The sequence below is a fragment of the Ursus maritimus genome, unplaced genomic scaffold, assembly GCF_017311325.1.
Source record: "Ursus maritimus isolate PB19 unplaced genomic scaffold, ASM1731132v1 scaffold_6, whole genome shotgun sequence".
NCBI classification, from domain to species: Eukaryota; Metazoa; Chordata; class Mammalia; order Carnivora; family Ursidae; genus Ursus; species Ursus maritimus.
The window spans coordinates 19,354,339-19,371,412 of record NW_024426774.1 but is presented as its reverse complement, the minus strand read 5'-3'; the positions used below and the strand labels follow the sequence as shown (position 1 = coordinate 19,371,412).

Sequence of the window (17,074 nt, the reverse complement as noted above, 5' to 3'; positions counted from 1 at the left end):
AATGCAGCCTGCGCACATGTTTTATTTGGCCCATGTAGTGTTTTAAACATTTTAAAAAATTAGTTGCCAGTATTTAAAAATCAAGAAATTTCACATAAAAATCTGGAGTTCTGGCTTCTCATGGGAAAAAAAAAAAAACCTAGATCTGGCAACAGTGGGTTTATAGAATGCCAACAGTTGCAGGACTGGGGTGATGGCTCTCCCCGCACCTGGCCCCCCACCCCTTCGAAAGCTGGTTGTGAGCCTCAGTTTCCCTCAGCCCTCACCTGGCCTGCTTCCTCTTCTGCAAGACCTGCAGCTCTCCGGGACTGCGTGTGTAGCCCCTGGCCTGGGTGCTCCAGGCAGCGGATGCCCTCATAGCTGGGAAAAGCCCAGTTAGCCTGCCCCAGCACAGAAGTCTCGAACCCACCACAGTTCAGCTGACTCAACTCAAGTGTGGTTGTAGCTGAGCGGGGTGAGGGCGGGGCAGAGAGGGGGGTGGCCAGTGCGCCGCCCTGGCCCAGGCCCCTTCCTCCCCAGACTTTTTGGCCTTGCCCTGGAATCCTGGAAAATTGCCTACTTTTCTCTTTCAGGTTAAGCCAGTGATTTCAGGGCCAACCGAGCTGTAAACATGTTAGTAATGAGGACAACTAGCATTTGTACGGGGCTTCACAGTTTACAGAGCGCTTCCTCATATATTATCACATTTGATCCTCCCGGGGCCCTGCCAGGCTGTTTTGCATATGTGCATTTTAATTCCAAAAGTCTTCCTTCCAAGTGTGTATGATGGAATGAGTAAATCGATTAATTGGCATAACTTATTTTGCATGGCTCCAAACCCAATATTCATGCAGGGTTGAAAGCATTTCCAGAAAAGAGATTTCCAAATTTAAAAAAAAAATATATATATATATATATATTTCATTCATTATTCAGCTAATATTTGTGATGTTCCCATTATGTGCAAAGCTCTTTCTGAGGTACTCTGTATTTGTTGTTTTAGTCCTCCAAACAATCTTCTTCAAGAGGTGTCATTATCCCCATGTTAAGGCAGAAAAAGCGTGCCACTTAGCGAGATGAAGTGACTTGCTCAGGGCCCCCTAGCCTTAGGCGGTGGATCCAGGATGCATTCTGTCTTGGTCTCTGGCTTCAAAGTTGGTGTGCCTTCCGCTGTCCCCTTCTGTTCTGCAGTGGGGCCTGGGGCAGGCTAGTCTGGAACTGCCCAGAGCTCCTGGCCTCACCTGATTGCCTTGTGGGTAGGCCCTGACACAGGGCAGGAGTGTTCAAGGGGCCAGAGTGGAGGGAAACCAAGGAGAAAAGGGAGATGAGACCCCATCCCTCCCGCTAAGAAGACCAGATATTCCAGAGTGGAAGCTGGGAGCCCATCAGCTCCCATGTGCTGATTCCTGGGACCCCACCACTGACAGGCAGAAGCTGCAGTCCTTCCTGCCTGGTGGGATGGGGCTGTAGCTCTAAGGCCCCTCTTAACCCTTGAGGGTTTGCTTTCACTTTGGAATTTCCCTGTCTCCACTTCTGTTTGTTCTCCAGAGTTCCTTCTTCAGTCAGTCAGTAGGTGTTTATTAAACATCCATTTAGGGGTGTGTGTCAGGATCTGGGCCAGGAGCTAGGGAAACCATCATGAACAAAAACCTGGTTCTTGCCTTCAAGGACCTCACAGTCCGCTGGAGAGACAGACATTAATGAGAAATTCACATTGAAAGGCGTGTGATTATACAGGGAGATAAGTTCTCTAAGAGAAAACAAACACAGTTCTATGAGGAACTGTGACCAGGGAAACCCCAGCCAGCCCGGCCTGTTCCACGGAACGGAAGGATGACTGGGGGTTCACCAGGTGAGGGGTGGTGTGGGAGGGAGTGAAAACAGGTACAGAGGCTCCCGGGTAGGAGGGAGCAGGGCACCCAGAGACCTGACAGAAAGCAGCAAGGCTGCAGAGGAAGGAGCAAGGGAGAAGGGTGTGAGAGCTGCCGGGGCCAGGGCAGGCCTTTGAGGACACCTTGGGGCTGGCGGGCGGTGGGGGGAGTGACACGATCTGCTTTGTGTTTTGAAAAAATCACTTTGCGCTCTGGTTCCCAGAATGGAACAGAGGGTCTGGGAAGTGGTGTTAGGGGGCTGCTGCAGGCGTGGAGGGGAGGACGGCGGCTGTAATGAGGGGGCAGCAGAGGTGGAGAGAAGCGGGCTACGCCAGGAACCCAAGGGGAAAGGGGAGAGATGGTGTCGAGGTGACTCCTGGGTTTGGGATTTTTACATATCGGGAGGACCTTCTTCAGAATCTTAGTGCTGAGTGTGGCAGGCAAACGCTCCAAGACTCCCTGACCTCCCAGTAGCCTCAGAACACTCCTTGTGAGGAGCTGGTGGGCCTCAGAGCCGCAGGGACCCCTGAGATGCTGAGACCGGTGAGGTGCTGCCCGGGGGCGTGGGCGGTGGTCTGCTGAAGGCTCCACCGCCTGGCCCACAGTCAGCCACACAGAACACGTTCGCAGCTGCTTAGCTCCAAGGAGGAAGGAGACTAAGGCCCCAGGGAGGAAGCAAGTTGGCCACAGTCTCCCTTCTGTTCCCCTCATTCCAGGTCTCCTCTCAGAGGGCCCTATCCATTTCCCCTGAACCCCTCCCATTAGTTCCTATACAGGAAAAACAGAGGACTTTAAGGCAGTGTTCCTGTGCACACAGGTGCCCCAGATCCTGATAGTACAGCCAGGAGAAAGAAGGAGGGACAGGGGAGATGATGAGTAATCAGGACAAGAGCCACCTGGATAGGCAGGTGGTGGCCTTCAGACTGCTCCTGCACTCCTAGCATTAATGCCGCCATGATTATAATAGAAATGATGGTAATACGGCTTTCTTTTACTGAATATCGACTATGTGTGGAGTGTCCTACATCCTCACTACTCAAAGTGGCCCATGGACTAGCAGTGTTACCTGGTATCACCTCGGGAGTTAGAAATGCAGAATCTCAGGCCCTACCCTAGACCTGTGGAGTCAAAATCTACATTTTAAAGAGATGCTCGTGATTTCGATGCATATTAAAGTTTAAGAAGCCCTGCTCTTTAGTTACATGTTCTATGGTTTAATCTTTGTGATCAGGTGAGGAAGACTCTTATTGTCCCCATTTTTCAGATGGGGAGACTGAGGGTTCAGAAAGGTTAAGTTACTTACCCAAGATTATACAACTAGTAAAGGACCCGATTAGGGTCAACACAAAGCCCTTTTCTGCTGAGATGGAACACCCATTATTGGGCTAGTGAAGGCCCTCTGAGGCAAGCCTGGGCTTAGCCTTGTCATGGAGATTTGGGTTCTTTTTAAAGGAAATTTGGGGTGGCCCCCAGCTGAGTATAGGCTTCAACAGACAGGTAAGTGTTGGAAGCACCCTGGCCTCTCCTGCCCCCTGGACCTGAGATACTCTAGGGTCATGTCTGAGCCTGCCAGGGCCACCCCGGGAGGCACACAGCCACCTGGCCCGCCTGTGACCCTGGGTCTGGGCCAGGAGCAGATGGACTGCAGAGGGAGTGTTGAGAGAGCAGCTGACCCTCCTTGACTCAGGACAAGTGCTGCATTCTGAGGCAGCCCAGTTTGTTGTTTTGCTGGGCCAGGCTGGAAAGTGTGTGTGTGTGTGTGTGTGTGTGTGTGTGTGTGTGTGAGATATCACTCAGTGGGCATGTGCAGAATCTGTCAGGGAGAAAATTCCAGAAAGAAACCAGTTGGAAACTGCACGAGGAAAAGTAATTCTGTTTGGGGGAGCATGGGGGCCAGGAAATGGGGAAGGGGAGAACATGAAGGTGGTGGAGGGCACCGTGAACGGGCTTGGCATTCAGGAGCCTTGAAATCAGATTTCAGCTCTGTCACTAAGTCACTCCACACCCACCCCCCAGCCTCAGTTTCCCCACTGGCAAAATCTAGGGGCTGGACAGATGCTCCATCATCTCTACAGTTCCCTTCAACCCTGACTTTCTTTCATCCGAATTAATAGATGATTCCCCATCATGAGATGCCCTGGAGGGATCCCTATAGGAAACGTTTGCGAGGTCCGTGGGACCCCGGGCCGCGGCCTGGTCCGAGGGCGGGCGCCCCCTTCTGGCAGCCCAAAGCCTCGCCGGGACAACGTTGCAGGTCTGAGAGAAGGGGGGGGTAGGGCGGGACCCCGGGGGCGGGAGGGGGACCCGGCTCCAGGGAGCCTGAGAAAAAGTCGGGGGAGCTGGCTGTGCTGAGCGGAAGCACGGAGGAAGAGACAGCAAGCTCGGGTGAGACACCCCTTAACGAGCCTGTCGTGTAAAGTGTTAGCGAGCACCCCCGTTGCCACCGCGCGCGCCCACGACAGATACCCACGACAGACACCGGCGCTTCCTCCCCCGCGCCCCCCGCGGCAGCCGGCGGCACCGTCCTTGTCCCTGTCGCACGGCCCGCGTGTGTGCCCGTGCTGGCTGCTGGGGCCCCTGCGAGCGCCGGGGGCGCTGTAACCCCGGGACGGCCCCTCCCCCGGGGACACACACTAAGAGCCCCAGGGCTTCTCTAGTGAGAGAGAGGGAAAGAAACTTCCTCTCTGGGGCCTGAGGAGGCCTTCAATGCTGTGTCTGGTTTCCGCTTCAGAGCCAGGAGATGAAGTAGGGGCTGTTTTTTCCGTTTTTGGCTCCCCCACCCCAACTACCATGAGCCAGCCTCAGTGACCTTCCTGCTTTGGGCCCAAGCTCAGTACTCTTGGCTTCTGAGAAGTTCAGGGGCCCAGGTGAGAGGAGGGCTCACCGCCCCCCCTCTCCAGGAAGCTCTGGAAGGCATAATTACCCCAGCCTCACAGCCAGGGGCAGCTAGACTGCAAGGTGTGTGCTGGGCCTGGAAGGGCATCTGGGTGAGGACCTGAGAGGACCAGGGTAGGAGCACGGGGATATTCTGGAGAAGTGTGGCTGCCCTCTCGTGTGGAGCCGGGACAGGGACAGGGAGAGGATGAAACTCTCCTATAAACAGAACTTCTGGGGCTTCTGTCCCCAGGGGAGCCGTTCCTTCTAGGAACTGGAGTCCAGGCCCAGTTGAAGAGCTATGGAGAAGAGGAGCAGAGAAATGCATTAGGGAAAGGGATCCAAACTAGTATTTATTGAGCACCTACTATATGCCAAGCCCTGTTCCAGGCACTCAATGTTCCCAGTAACTAAAGATTTTAGAACAGTTGGCTATCTTGATTCAGTGAGAAAACAGACTAGGAGACGTTACAGGGGTCACACAGAAATACCTGGAATCCAAGTCTTTTAGAACAAAAGTTCAGAGACCTGAGAATGGGGTGGGGAATGGGGGTACAGAGGTAGGTATCAATAACAGAACCATAGTATTGAGAACTGCAGAAGGACCCTAGAAATCATCTCCAGCATCATTGTTTTCCAGATAAGGAAACTGAGTCTCAGAAACAAAGTTACTTCACCGGTCTTTCTCCAGTGGCCCTATACCCCACTGCCCCCCAGGACATCTTTGCCTCACTCCATAGAAGCATACAGCTCCCTTCCAGGGCAGGGGGAGGCTGTGCCGTCTGGCCCCTCCTCTGGGAAGGGAGCTGTTCCCAGATGACCCCGTTTGTGTGCCTGAGACAGTCAGTGGGCCAGAAACTGTGGCCCTGGCTTTTCTATTGTTCCTTTGGATTTGGGCCTCTAAACCTGCCCCAGTCCCTTCTCTGCTCTAGGCCATGCTCTGAGTCCTTGGGGCTAGCATGGTGCTTAGCACATGGCGGGCCATCAGGTTTGACACATGAACAACTGAATGGTTGGAGGACCCTTGTCCCTGTGGCAGGGACCCCAGGCACGAGGTGGGGCCTCTGAGCCACTCCTGTAACCCTGCCGACAGTCCCTTTGTTCTTCCCTCTCCACAGGCAAAGAACAGAAGGAGACCAACATCGAATCCATGAAAATGGAGGCAAGTGTTTTCCTCACCCCCCAGGGGCTCTGTGGATCCTGATTCTAGAAGAAAGCCACCTCTCTGACCAACTGTGGCGAATGTGTGTGAGGGGATCGTGAGGTGGTCCCATCCCCTTCTTTACCTGTCCCTGTGTAAGGAGGAAAGGAGATGGGTGTGGAGGTTAGAAGCCCCCCAACAAAGCAGCCAGCTGGTCCCCCTCGGAGACCAAGCGCCTCCCCTCATGGTTCACGTCCATTTGCCCCCTTGCCCCGTGGCTCACTTCTCCAGCCCAGACAGGACCTTGCCCAGCACTTGCAGGGTTGACATCTCTGGCCAGGAGTCAAAGCTCCTGTGTTCTGTTCGAGGTGAGTGCCTCCTCAGTTCCCCCTCAGGAGGAGCAAACCTTGCAGTGGGACTGCCAGTGCCCATCTTAATGCCAGTCTCTCTGTCGTCTCTCTGTCCTAGGGCTCCCGGGGCCGGCTGCGGGGTGGCTTGGGCTGGGAGTCCAGCCTCCGCCAGCGGCCCATGCCGCGGCTCACCTTCCAGGCGGGGGACCCCTACTACATCAGCAAGCGCAAGCGGGACGAGTGGCTGGCACGCTGGAAAAGGGAGGTGAGGTGCCTTCTGGCCTGGGCCCCAGCCTGTCCCACCCACAGAATTGGAAAACCAGAAGTTAGCTTCAGCCACCCTCTGAAGCTGTTGTCAGGCCCTGGCTGAGCCTCAGTTTCCCCTTCAGGTTAACCTCTTGCACTTACAGGGAATTGCTTAACTCCTAGGCAGTGACTGGTTTATTTTTTTGTTCAACAAACATTTATTGATCACTTACCATGTACCAAGTAGCATACTAGGCTCTGTGCATATGTAATTCCCAGCCTCGTGGAGCTGACATTCTGATGGAGGAGATAGAACAAGTAAAGAAGGAACAGTAAAGGAGGGGCTGAAATAGAGGATAACAGAGGTCTGCTTTAGGTGGGGTGGTCAGGGGAGGCTTCTTGGAAGAGGTGGCATTTAAGGTAAGATGTAAAGGAACAGGAGAGCTGGCTCCGATCTGGTCACTCCTCGGTCCTTCATTCTCCACTGCCGCAATGCCTCTTGCTGCTAAATCCCTCTGCTAGCTCGCTTCCACCCCCAACCCACCCCCTGCTATCCACAACCCCCATGGAAGGTATCTGGTGAAGAGCAGGCTGGGGTAGAATGTTCCAGGCAGAGGAAACACCACAAGCAAGACCCCGACTTGTTTGGCAAAACGAGAGACCAGTATGCCCAGTGTGAAACGAGCGAGGGAAAAAGTGGGGTCAGACAAGACTGGGAGGTAGGCAGAGGTCCAACCGCATGGGGCTCTGCAGGTCTCGGCCAGAAGCTGTTGTAATTCTGAGTACATGAAGGTTTCTGTGCAGAGGAATAATGTGATGTGGATTAAAGGGGCAGCAATGGAGACAGGGCAGATTCAGGATGTATTTTGGAGATAGAATCAGTAGGGCTTGCTGATGGATGGGAGGGGTGAGGGAGGGGAGGAAGTGGAAGGACCCAAGGACAACTCCCAGGGGTCTCACCTGAACTGTCCAGACCCAGTGGTGGTTGTGCCAAGTCCTCAGATGGGGAAGACTAGCAGGGGAGCAGGTTTGGGACTGGCGGGAACTGCCAGTTCCGTCTGAGAGGCTGAGATGCCTGGCGCCTGGGGGGTAGGGAGGTCTGCTCTGCAGATGCAAAGGCTGGAGGACGTCAAGAGCAGAGGCTGGTGTTTAAGTCCAGAGAAACCGATGAGCTCCCCTAGGGACAGGGAGAGAGAAGAGCCCAAGTCCCAAGGTCACATCCACAGAAACCCCACCGTTTATGGGCCGTGTAGCGAGGACTGCAGGAGCGGAGAGGCATGCCCGTTGCCTCTGCCAGCCTGGAGGTAGCTGGTGACTTTTCTAAGAGAAGCTTCCATGGGGGTGGAAGCCAGCCTGTGGCAGGCTGCAGCAATGACAGGTGAGGCCGTGGAGACTGAAAGACCAAAGAGACAGCAGCCCTTCAAGCCTGATGTGTGGGGCTGCTCTCCTGTCTGATCCACAGAGACAAGGTGGTGGACCTCTGGCACCAGGAAGGGAGCGGAAATGGCGCTAGTTGCCACCATCTGGGGCGTTCACCCCAGGCCTACAAAGGAAGGTGTTATCCCGTTTCCGTTGTGTGAGAGTTTGCTCTTAAAAAAGTTCAGAACAAGGTTGGGGCTTGGCTACTTGACTGTTTCCAGTTCCTTCGGGATCCAGGAAGGCAGAAATTTCTCTCCTGGAAGAGCCTGGAAAAGGGGCAGCCTGTCGAAGGTCCAGGAGAAGAGAAGCACTTGACCCTGAGCACGAAGTGTGATATAGGATGAAATTCAGGAACCTTGGGACTACTCTTGCCATCTGGTCAGTTGCCCACTAATCAGTCCCAAACGGCCAGCAGGGGGGGGCTTTGCTTTTTCCTGCTCTCCCTGAGCCCTGAGGCAGGAAGCTAGGCAGAGTGACTTTTAGACCTGGGACGTTTATAAATTCTGTGGTTCTCAAACTATGCTCCCCTGAAGAAGCATATGGAAGCCTGCCCTTGGCTGCCATAGAAAAGGGGATCTTCTCCCAACTCGCAGGAAAAACTAAGATAGTAGGTGCATTTTCTCGATTTTAAGATTTCTACTAAAAAATGAAAAAGACTTTATCATGGGCCTCTTGTAGCATACACAGAAGTAGAGAGAGTGGTGTGCTGAGCAAACCCCCACGTACCTATCACCCAGGGTCAACAATCATTAAAAGCTTTTCTAGTAAATTTTAAACATTTGGCATCCGCTTCCCCACCCCCAGCCAAGAAAGGTAATCAATGAGCATTAACAGAAAAACTTAAAAAGTTGATTTAATTGAAAATGTTTTAGGTGTACGTGACTTGAGATGTTGAGACCTGCCCCTGCCCCCAAAATATATTTTCTGGGGCACCTGGCTGGCTCAGTCGGTCGAGCATGAGACTTGATCTCTGAGTCATGAGTTCAAGCCCCACGTTAGGTGCAGAGCTTACTTAAAAAAAAAAAAAAAAAAAAAAACTTTTTGCCAGTAAAACTGTTCCTTCCTTATTTATATTCTATAACTAAGATGTCCATAGTGAATTCTGTGACTGCCAGTACAGATGTCAGAACTGCTGGTCCCCTTACTCAGACTAGGGGGGCAGGGGCTGCACTTAGGCGCTGGCCATAGGCTTGGGCCCCATTCAGGATTCCTGCCGCCCACCGAGGCCTGGCCCCGGTACTGTACCCGCCCGCCTTGGGCTGGGCCAAGGGTCTAGAGGACAGCTAGCTGCAGGTAACAGCAATGTTGGGGAATCCCAGGTCACTCTCAAGACTGCCAGGTTCCCTTCAGACTGAAGAGTGTTAACTGTCCCCAGCAGAGTGGCTTACCAGAGGTAAGGAATCCTGTCCTCCTCTGGCAACCTCACCTCGTCCCCTGGTGTTGGACCCTATCTTCTGACATGGCCTCGCTCGGCCTTCCTGACCTTGGCCCTGAAATTCTTCCCCATTTCCTCCAACTGCACTTCTCAGTCTCCTGCTCTGTCCTGTGACAATGGCATCCCCAGATCTGTCCCTGCCTGCCACGCTCGATCCCCTTACCACTTATGTGCTCTCATAGATCCTACTACCCGCCTTCTTCCCAAAGAGACACCTCCCCTCCCAGAAGCATGGTTCCAGCAGTTTCCTAGGCAGTCGCTTGAAGGCCCAGCCAGCACTTCTTAACCTCAGAATGCAACACCTGCTCTTTAAAACTTCCTGCAGGGCACTGTTACTGGGCAACCAGAACCCTCCATGTCTGAGCACTGTGTAAGATACTGGGGGTACCTAGTTAGAGGATTCCTAGTTATCCCAAGATGGGATGAGGGTTCAGGGAACCCTCAGGAAGAGTGTCACCCCAGGGGACTTAGATCAGTTTTGCCCAGATCACCCTTGCATCAGCTTTTGGCTTTTAAGGTATGAACTAGAATTTAGGGAAGGGGGAAGAAGGGCATCGCAGAAGGGCCTTGCAGCCCGTGCAAAGGTTCTGGGGCACACGGCAGCATGGCCTTTTCAGGATCAGGAAGGGAAGTTGGTGGTGGAGCACAGGATGTGGGGCCTGAGGACTGTGTTGTTGTCCTGTCTCGGACAGTCTGCACCTGCTCCTTCCCTGGTCCACGGGGCCTGCTTCCCTCAAAATACTCCCTCAGCTAAATTTCCTTTCGCCACGACACCCTTGTCAGGCAGTTACTGAGTGAGGTTTACTCTTGACTTTTCCATCTGAGATTACCTACCTCCCCGGGCTTTGCTCCCCCAGAAAAAAATGCTTAAGAAGGCTTAGAATATCACAAAAAGAATGAAATTTAAAGTAACTGGGTGAGGAAAATGAGACATTTGCTCCTTCCCTGGGGCTGAGGGGGATTCCGGCTGGAGGTGGGAAGCTGTTGTCTTCTGTCTGTCCCATCACGTATTCCCTTCGCTTCCTTACTAATCCTTTTAAGGACTAAGCTGTGCTTGAATCATGACCAGGCCCTGCTATACAGCCTATAGTGGCTCCCCATTGTCTCCCTCGTGGTGCCAGAAATCCCCTGGCTGCTTCTCAAGGTGTCAGCTTTCGCTGTGACTTCATCCCACCCTGCTTCACTACCATTCTCTAAGAGAAAGGTCCTCTAAGAGGGACCAGTCCCCGCTTTATATTTGCCTCTTGTTTCCTCCGTGCTTCTGTTCCCACTTGGCTTTCTTTTATCTGTTTGGCAGGAGTGAGTCCAGGAGGCTCTCGGTTCACACTGATCCCCTTCACTGCATCCCACAACCCCTACCGTTCACACTGACCCCCTTCTCTGCACCCCACAGCCCCTACTGTTAGTATTTTTGGACTTAATGCTCTGTAGTATTTCATAAGGTATTTTTCACCGTTTCTTATGTGTTAATCGCGTCTTCCCCCATCATGCCTAGTCTGATGTTGGGCAGGGGAATTAGGCTCAACAAACGGCGGTGGGTTGGCCACGCAGTTGACAGGTTGGTGAACGTGGACACCTCAGAGAGCTCAGGCCCAGGATTTCTGCCTTGAGGCCCCAAGCCCTTGGTTTCCATGTGGTTTTTCCAGAGGCGATGACAGGTGTACCTGGAGAACAGCATGGGGCCAGGGGACCTGTGTGGTTGGGTTTTCATGGATAAGGTGGTGCCCTGATTCTCGTTCACCCTGTGCTCCTGCGGTTTCTGCCGGGCCTCTGCTGTGCTCGAGCCTGGGGGAAGCTGCCCCGCCCTGGTGGGCAGAGCGGGCCAGGCCCTGGCAGCGGGGAGGGCAGGCGTGAGGCAATTCCTCCTCCCAGGGGAGGGCAAGGCCTAGGCTCCTCTTTCTGGTAATTAACGGAACAGAAGGACCCAAGGGAGTACTCTGGGCTTAGGAAGGGCTTCTCACATGCGTTACTTCGTTGATTCTCCCCACTGTGAGGCAGAGGGGGTGAGGAGGGCTAGTCAGGCAGCTGGAACAGTCATCCAGCCAGAGGGGCTGTGGACGCCCAGTTTGTACTACTGCTAATGGTTTTAGGACTAGCTTGTAGCTGGGGTGTTATGCTGTCAGTTGTCTCTTCCCCCAGCCCGATTCTAAGTTCTGTCAAGACAAGGATACCACATCCCGCTGGTCTAGGATCTGCTCTCTTTCCTGGCTCCCATCCTGAAGGGAGGGACTCAGGCCTCCTTACACCTACGGGATGCTTCATGCGTATTCAATAGTGATGATGACAGATCATCTGTGGTTCAAGTCTAATCTCTCCTCCCTGTCCGTCCCCCTCCTACATCAGGCAGCCGGGCGGCCCTACAGGTAGCAAAGCTTTCATATTCCTGAAGGGAAGGGTGCCTTTGGAGGTGAGTTCAAATGCTGTTGGTGACTTCCCAGAGGTGGGACCTTCAGCATCACTTTTAACCTCAGCGAGCTGAGGTCCCTAGGCTGGCTGGCCTTGGGGATGCCGGGCGCTCCCGGGCGTGTCTCATGTCCCTGTGAGCAGCACTTGCCCGGGCTTGCTTTCTGCCTCTCCCCACCCCAACCTTGGTAGATGCAGGCACTCTGGGCACCTCTGTCCCCAGGGCTGGCATTCGGGAGGGGCTGGGTAAAGGTGTGCTGAATGAACAAATAATTCTAATCTCAGCATTGTGCGGGTTAATAAAGTAATTCTTAACATCTAAAGCTCCTAGGGCAGGGCTCGCATATAACAGGAGCCTGATGATTTTTGAAATGATTTTAAATGACACAAGTATTACACAAGTACGTTCTTCTTGTAAGAGAGAAAACCTCATCCCTCCCCCATGATTTTAATTCCAGCAGCAGAGCTGCCTGACGTTGTTAGTTTGGTGTCTGTACGACGTGATTTTTTTCTGTGTGTATAAATTGCTGTGTGTATAAATATATAGTTTTGCTTCACAGTTGCTTTTGTTTCTTTTCCCTTTTTACATAAATGGAACCACAGCTCGGTTTTTCACTGACAATAAGTATCAACAGTTTAGCCATGTGTTTATGGTTCTGTCCCACCGAATGGACCACCATGATTTTACTTACCCGTTCTCTGAGCGGGGGGCGTCCATGGTGGTTGTAGTATTTTCCTGCTGCGCACCTGCCACGGTGAACATCCTTGGTCATGCCTCTTTGTGCATCTGTGTTTCTCTACGACAGAGACCCAGAAAGAGAAATGCTAGGTCGAAGGGAATGTGTATTTTGCATTGGGTCAGATCTGCCAAATTGCCCTGCAAAAAGGGCAGGCGCCAGTTTACGCTCCCATAAACAGGGTATGAGAAGACTTCCACCTTTGCCAACATCAGTATTTTGCTAATCTAATGGGTGGGAAAAAACGGTATCTTGTTATGATTTTAATTGGCATTTCGCAGATACTAAGTGAGGCTGGACATCTTTTCATGTGGTTATTGGCCATTTGTGCTGCTGCTTCTATGCGCCGAGCAAATGTTGCTTCCTCTTGCTTTATAACCCCACAGTCTCAACAGACTGTGCTTCCTGTCCGTCCTGGGAAGAGCAGCCTGTGAATGTCCAGAGGGTCATCTCCTGCTGTGCTCTATTCCATTTACTAAGCAATCACTAAGCACCTACTAAGTGGGGGGCCTCTGTGCTGGGGGCTTTGGGAATAAGGAGATGAATTAGGTGTGATCCCCTGGACTTTAGTACAGGAGACATGAGAAATGGTGGCAACGCAAAGTAAACCATTAAGGACTAAAACCAAATGATGAGCAAAGTATGCGACTAGTAGTTTTAGGGTGTTGTGACCAGCAGGCCTTCTTCACTTATCCACCCTATATACATTAATGACAACCCGAGCTTTTGCAGGATGGCCTCAAAAATAACATCTCCCTTTAAGGAGGTGGGGCCATTTGGGGCAGGCGTGACAAGAATACTTTACCAAAAGGCTGAGCAGGTTTTTAAACGTATGCCTGTGACAGCCTGTAATCAGAGTGACTTCCAGGGCTGCTGACCTTTAGGATGGGCTGTGAAACTGTCATCCTAGAGGCTCCCATGGTCTCCTAAGTGGGTGGGCCATTTGTACACTGGGGCGTTCACTTCATCCGGGGGCACAGAGGAGAGCTCATAGAACAACCCTCACTTTTTAGGGTTGAGAAAGCAAGTGGGGTTGAGAAAGCAAGCCGCAGGCTGGCGGTAGGAGTGGGCAGGGTCTAGCAGCTGGCCGCACCACCCTGGAACCAGGAGAAAGGGGTTGGACTTGACTGAGCACCTATTTCGTGCCACGCACTGTGCCAAGAGCATTCACTTTCACCCCAGAGCTAAGATGTGATCGAGTGAATTCGTGTTTTGGGACTCGCAAAATTGAGTCTGCTCCAGGGGCCCAGCCCAGGGCAGACATCTAAACCTCAGTCCATCCGTGCTTATGGGAAACACCTGTCCCAGAAGCCTCAGAGACACCAATCACAGCCGTCCAGCTCAGCTCTTGCACTGGCTCACCTTACCCTAGAAAACAGGACCTGTTAGCCTTATAAGGAAATTCCCGACTTCCTAGCCAATCGAGTCCTGCTTCCGCGTTGCCTCTCCCAGCATTCTGTCACACTCACTCCTCTCCCGAATCCCTATTGCGTGTTAGGCCCTGTACTCCCCGATCCGTAGGTTGTTCTCCCTTGAATAAAGGACATCAAACTCATTACTAAATTGTATTATTTTTGTCATTTGACAGATATATTGTCTGCAATTACTATAAGAACTATTTTTATCCCTGTTTTACTCTTAGGAAACCAAGATTTCCCCTAGATAAGGAGGTAAGAGCCACACGGATGTGCTTGTGGAGAGTTCACAGGGGCAAAACTGATCTCAGGCTGCTTCTGTTTTGCACCCAAATGACTCACCTAGAACAGAATCTTCCTGGTTTGCAGTCGTGGCTTCTCCTCCAACTAAAGTATGGGGTTAAAAGAGGGATAGAGCCAGCTGGCCCAGCAGCCTCCAGCCGCCTCCACTCCCCACCTCCGGGGCTGCCCGTGGGCAGGCCGATCTATCTTTCCAGGTTTGGGTCCTTTTCAGCCCTCGGGACTGGTCCCCCACTCCGCTCCTTTGGTCCTGAGCCTTTCCTTCCCTTGAATTGCCGGTTTCTCATGACTGTGCGTTTGACATTGTGAGATGGGATTAAAACCATGTTGGAATGCGACTCAATAGACGTCACTGACCCCAGAGATTCTAAAATTCTCTCATTTGGGGTGGGGGCGGGGGGAGGAGGGCTGGAGTCCTGCTCCATAGCACCTTTGTCTTCTAAAGTACCTTGGACATGAAGTCCACATTAAATATTCGAGCGCATTCTCTGACCTTACATACATGCCTCTTCAAGGAGTACACCTGTAAAGTATCCTGATAAGGGTTCTTACAAAGTCTTCGTATCATTTACGTGTTCGGTGCTAGAGTCTAGCTTTCCTTCCCTCTTCGCTACTACCCCTCTTTCCTCCTCTGCTGTTATATACCCGGATCAGAAAGGTTGACCATGGTGTTCATCTTCAGATACTATGCCCACGCTGGGGAGGGGCAAAAAGGCCATGTTGCAAAGCCCCCCCCCCCCATCAGTTGACACTCATGTCTTCCTGGGGCGTTTCCTTAGCTCTGGAAGTCACATTCCAGCTTCTGACTTTGGTGGCTGTCTACTTAGATCTGCTCCTTATTGTTAGTTTTCTTTTCATGAATCACATAATCATTCATTATTTTAAAGACTTGTTGAACCTTAACTGAGCAAATGCTGTGCGCTCAGGCTTTAAGACAACACCGCTCGAGTTTGGGTATCTACTGCAGTCCAACATTTTCTAGACACTAAGGAAACAAATTTGAAGGAAAGCCAGAATCCCACCCTGGGATCCCCCTTCCCCCCGAGAGGCAGGCAGGTAAGGGAGTACCTCGTGCTGTAACCCAGGAGGGCCATTTTAGAAAAATGAGCAAATGGGCCATGGGAGCAAGTAAGTAGCCAGCCCTTTGGGGCAGACTTGCCAAAGAAGAGACAGCATGTAGACCCTCCATGGGAACCAGGAGTCTCCCTGGCAGCGATGGTGGGGGAAGGGCACTGAGCAGGATCCTAAGATAGGTGCTGAGAAATCCTCTGGGAGTTTGGAGTCTAGAGCACCTCAAGATGGCTTGCATAGTTAGTTCAACTTCGAGAAGCATTCTCGTAGCACTTTCTATGAGGCAGACAAAGGAGAAGATATAATGGTGATGTTCTCTCTGCTTTGCCTTAAAGACCAGACCGTTTGTCCAGGAGGGCCCAGGGATGTTCAAGCATGGGGATGGGGGGGTGCCAGCCGAACTGTGTGACTCTAAGCCAATACACTAGACGAAGGAGTTAATGGGCTTGAATTCAGTTATTACCGAACACACAGCACAGTGCTGGTGCTGGAGGACTGGCTGCCTGGGCACAGCTCCCGTCCCAGAGGTGCACGGTGGAGGAGGCTGGAATGTTCACCGTGAACCTCGGTGTCAGGTAGAGCGCGGGGCTTGTTCTTGCTGCTGGCACCAAGAGTCTGGTGAGCTACAAGGGAGGGTGGGAGTACTTCAGGGGGAATTCCCAGGAAGCTTCCTGCCGGAGGCATCCTTTGAGAATTCTAGTAGGGCTACGTAAGGAAGGCATTTCAGGGAAAGAACCACTGAAGGCAAAGAGAAGGAGGCATGAAGCTTCTGGGTTGTTTAGGGAGCAGCAAGAGATCTGGTAACTAGGGTGTGAGAGTCAGGGAGGAAGCTAAGAAGAGATAAGACTACAAAGGAAGATGGTCAGATCGGCAAAGGCCTTCCTGTCACCGTGAGAAATTTAGGCTTCGTTGTGCCAGGGAGAGCAGGAATGTGAGAGAAGTGAGCATGGATTTTAGGAAGATAACCCTGGCAACATTGTAAGGGAGTCCAGAGCAGAAAAGTTGAGAAGCGGGACAAGTTAGGAGGGCATTCCACTTGGCTTTGACCGAGGGTCCAGGTAACAGGAGGCAGACATGATAGAATGGTCTCCAGTTGGAGGGCAGGGAGCAAGCTGCTTCATATCTGGGGGCTGGGGGGGGGGGGTGGTGGTCATTATCTGAGCTAGAGAACCCTGGGGGAAGAGCAGGTTTGGGACCAGAACGTGGTGGGGGGTTTTCATTTCCTTAAGGATGTATTTTTATCAGCAGGAGCTTTTAATTTTAATAAGGTCTAATTTATCCATTTTGTTTTTCTTTTATTGGTTAGTGTGCATATCTCTAAGCATTCTTGCCTACCCCAAGGTCAGGAAAATATTCTCTCGGGTGCGGGGCGGGGGGGAACCTTTGAGTTAGGCGTTAGACAGGCTGCTTTTGAGAAGCCAGCGGGGTGGCTCTGCTGGGGAGAGGTGTCGCAGGCCTTTCAAAAGGTGGGTCAGGAATCAGAGTCCCAGAGTCACCATTGTGGAGGGCAAGTGCCTGCTGCAGAGCGGCGAGGGAAGGGCTGGGAGCAGGAGAGCAGCCCGCACTGACAGGACCCTTATAGGGAGGGGCAGGGACACAGAGCTTCTGGGAGCAGCCGGCACCCGGGACTTTGAGGACTTCCAGAACCCGAAGGAGTTCTGGAACCCATTAGAGGACCATCCAGGCCCCCTTTTTTGCCAATCTGTGGAGCCCTTTCTAATCTCCATGTAGTGTCCGGCCATCCTGGCTTTCCACCTCTCCATTTATACTCTCCCATGGCTACCAGATCGTGTGTGTGTGTGTGTGTGTGTGTGTGTGTGTGTGTGTGTGTGT

General features: G+C 52.4%; 1 protein-coding gene across 6 annotated transcripts in view; it reads left to right on the top strand.

Moving 5' to 3' along the window:
* DNMT3A (DNA methyltransferase 3 alpha) overlaps positions 1–17,074 on the top strand; it is a 95,780-nt gene that overhangs the window by 53,668 nt on the left and 25,038 nt on the right. For 4 of the 6 annotated variants that reach the window (XM_040622960.1, XM_040622961.1, XM_040622962.1 and 1 more), the window contains exons 5-6: positions 5,843–5,886; positions 6,334–6,480. The exons of 1 other annotated variant lie outside the window; for it this stretch is intronic. In XM_040622960.1, the coding sequence (XP_040478894.1) occupies positions 5,843–5,886; positions 6,334–6,480 (191 nt within the window). Of the gene's footprint in view, positions 1–4,145; positions 4,236–5,842; positions 5,887–6,333; positions 6,481–17,074 lie in introns of those variants that run through there. One more of the 6 variants, XM_040622966.1, reaches the window with a different exon arrangement.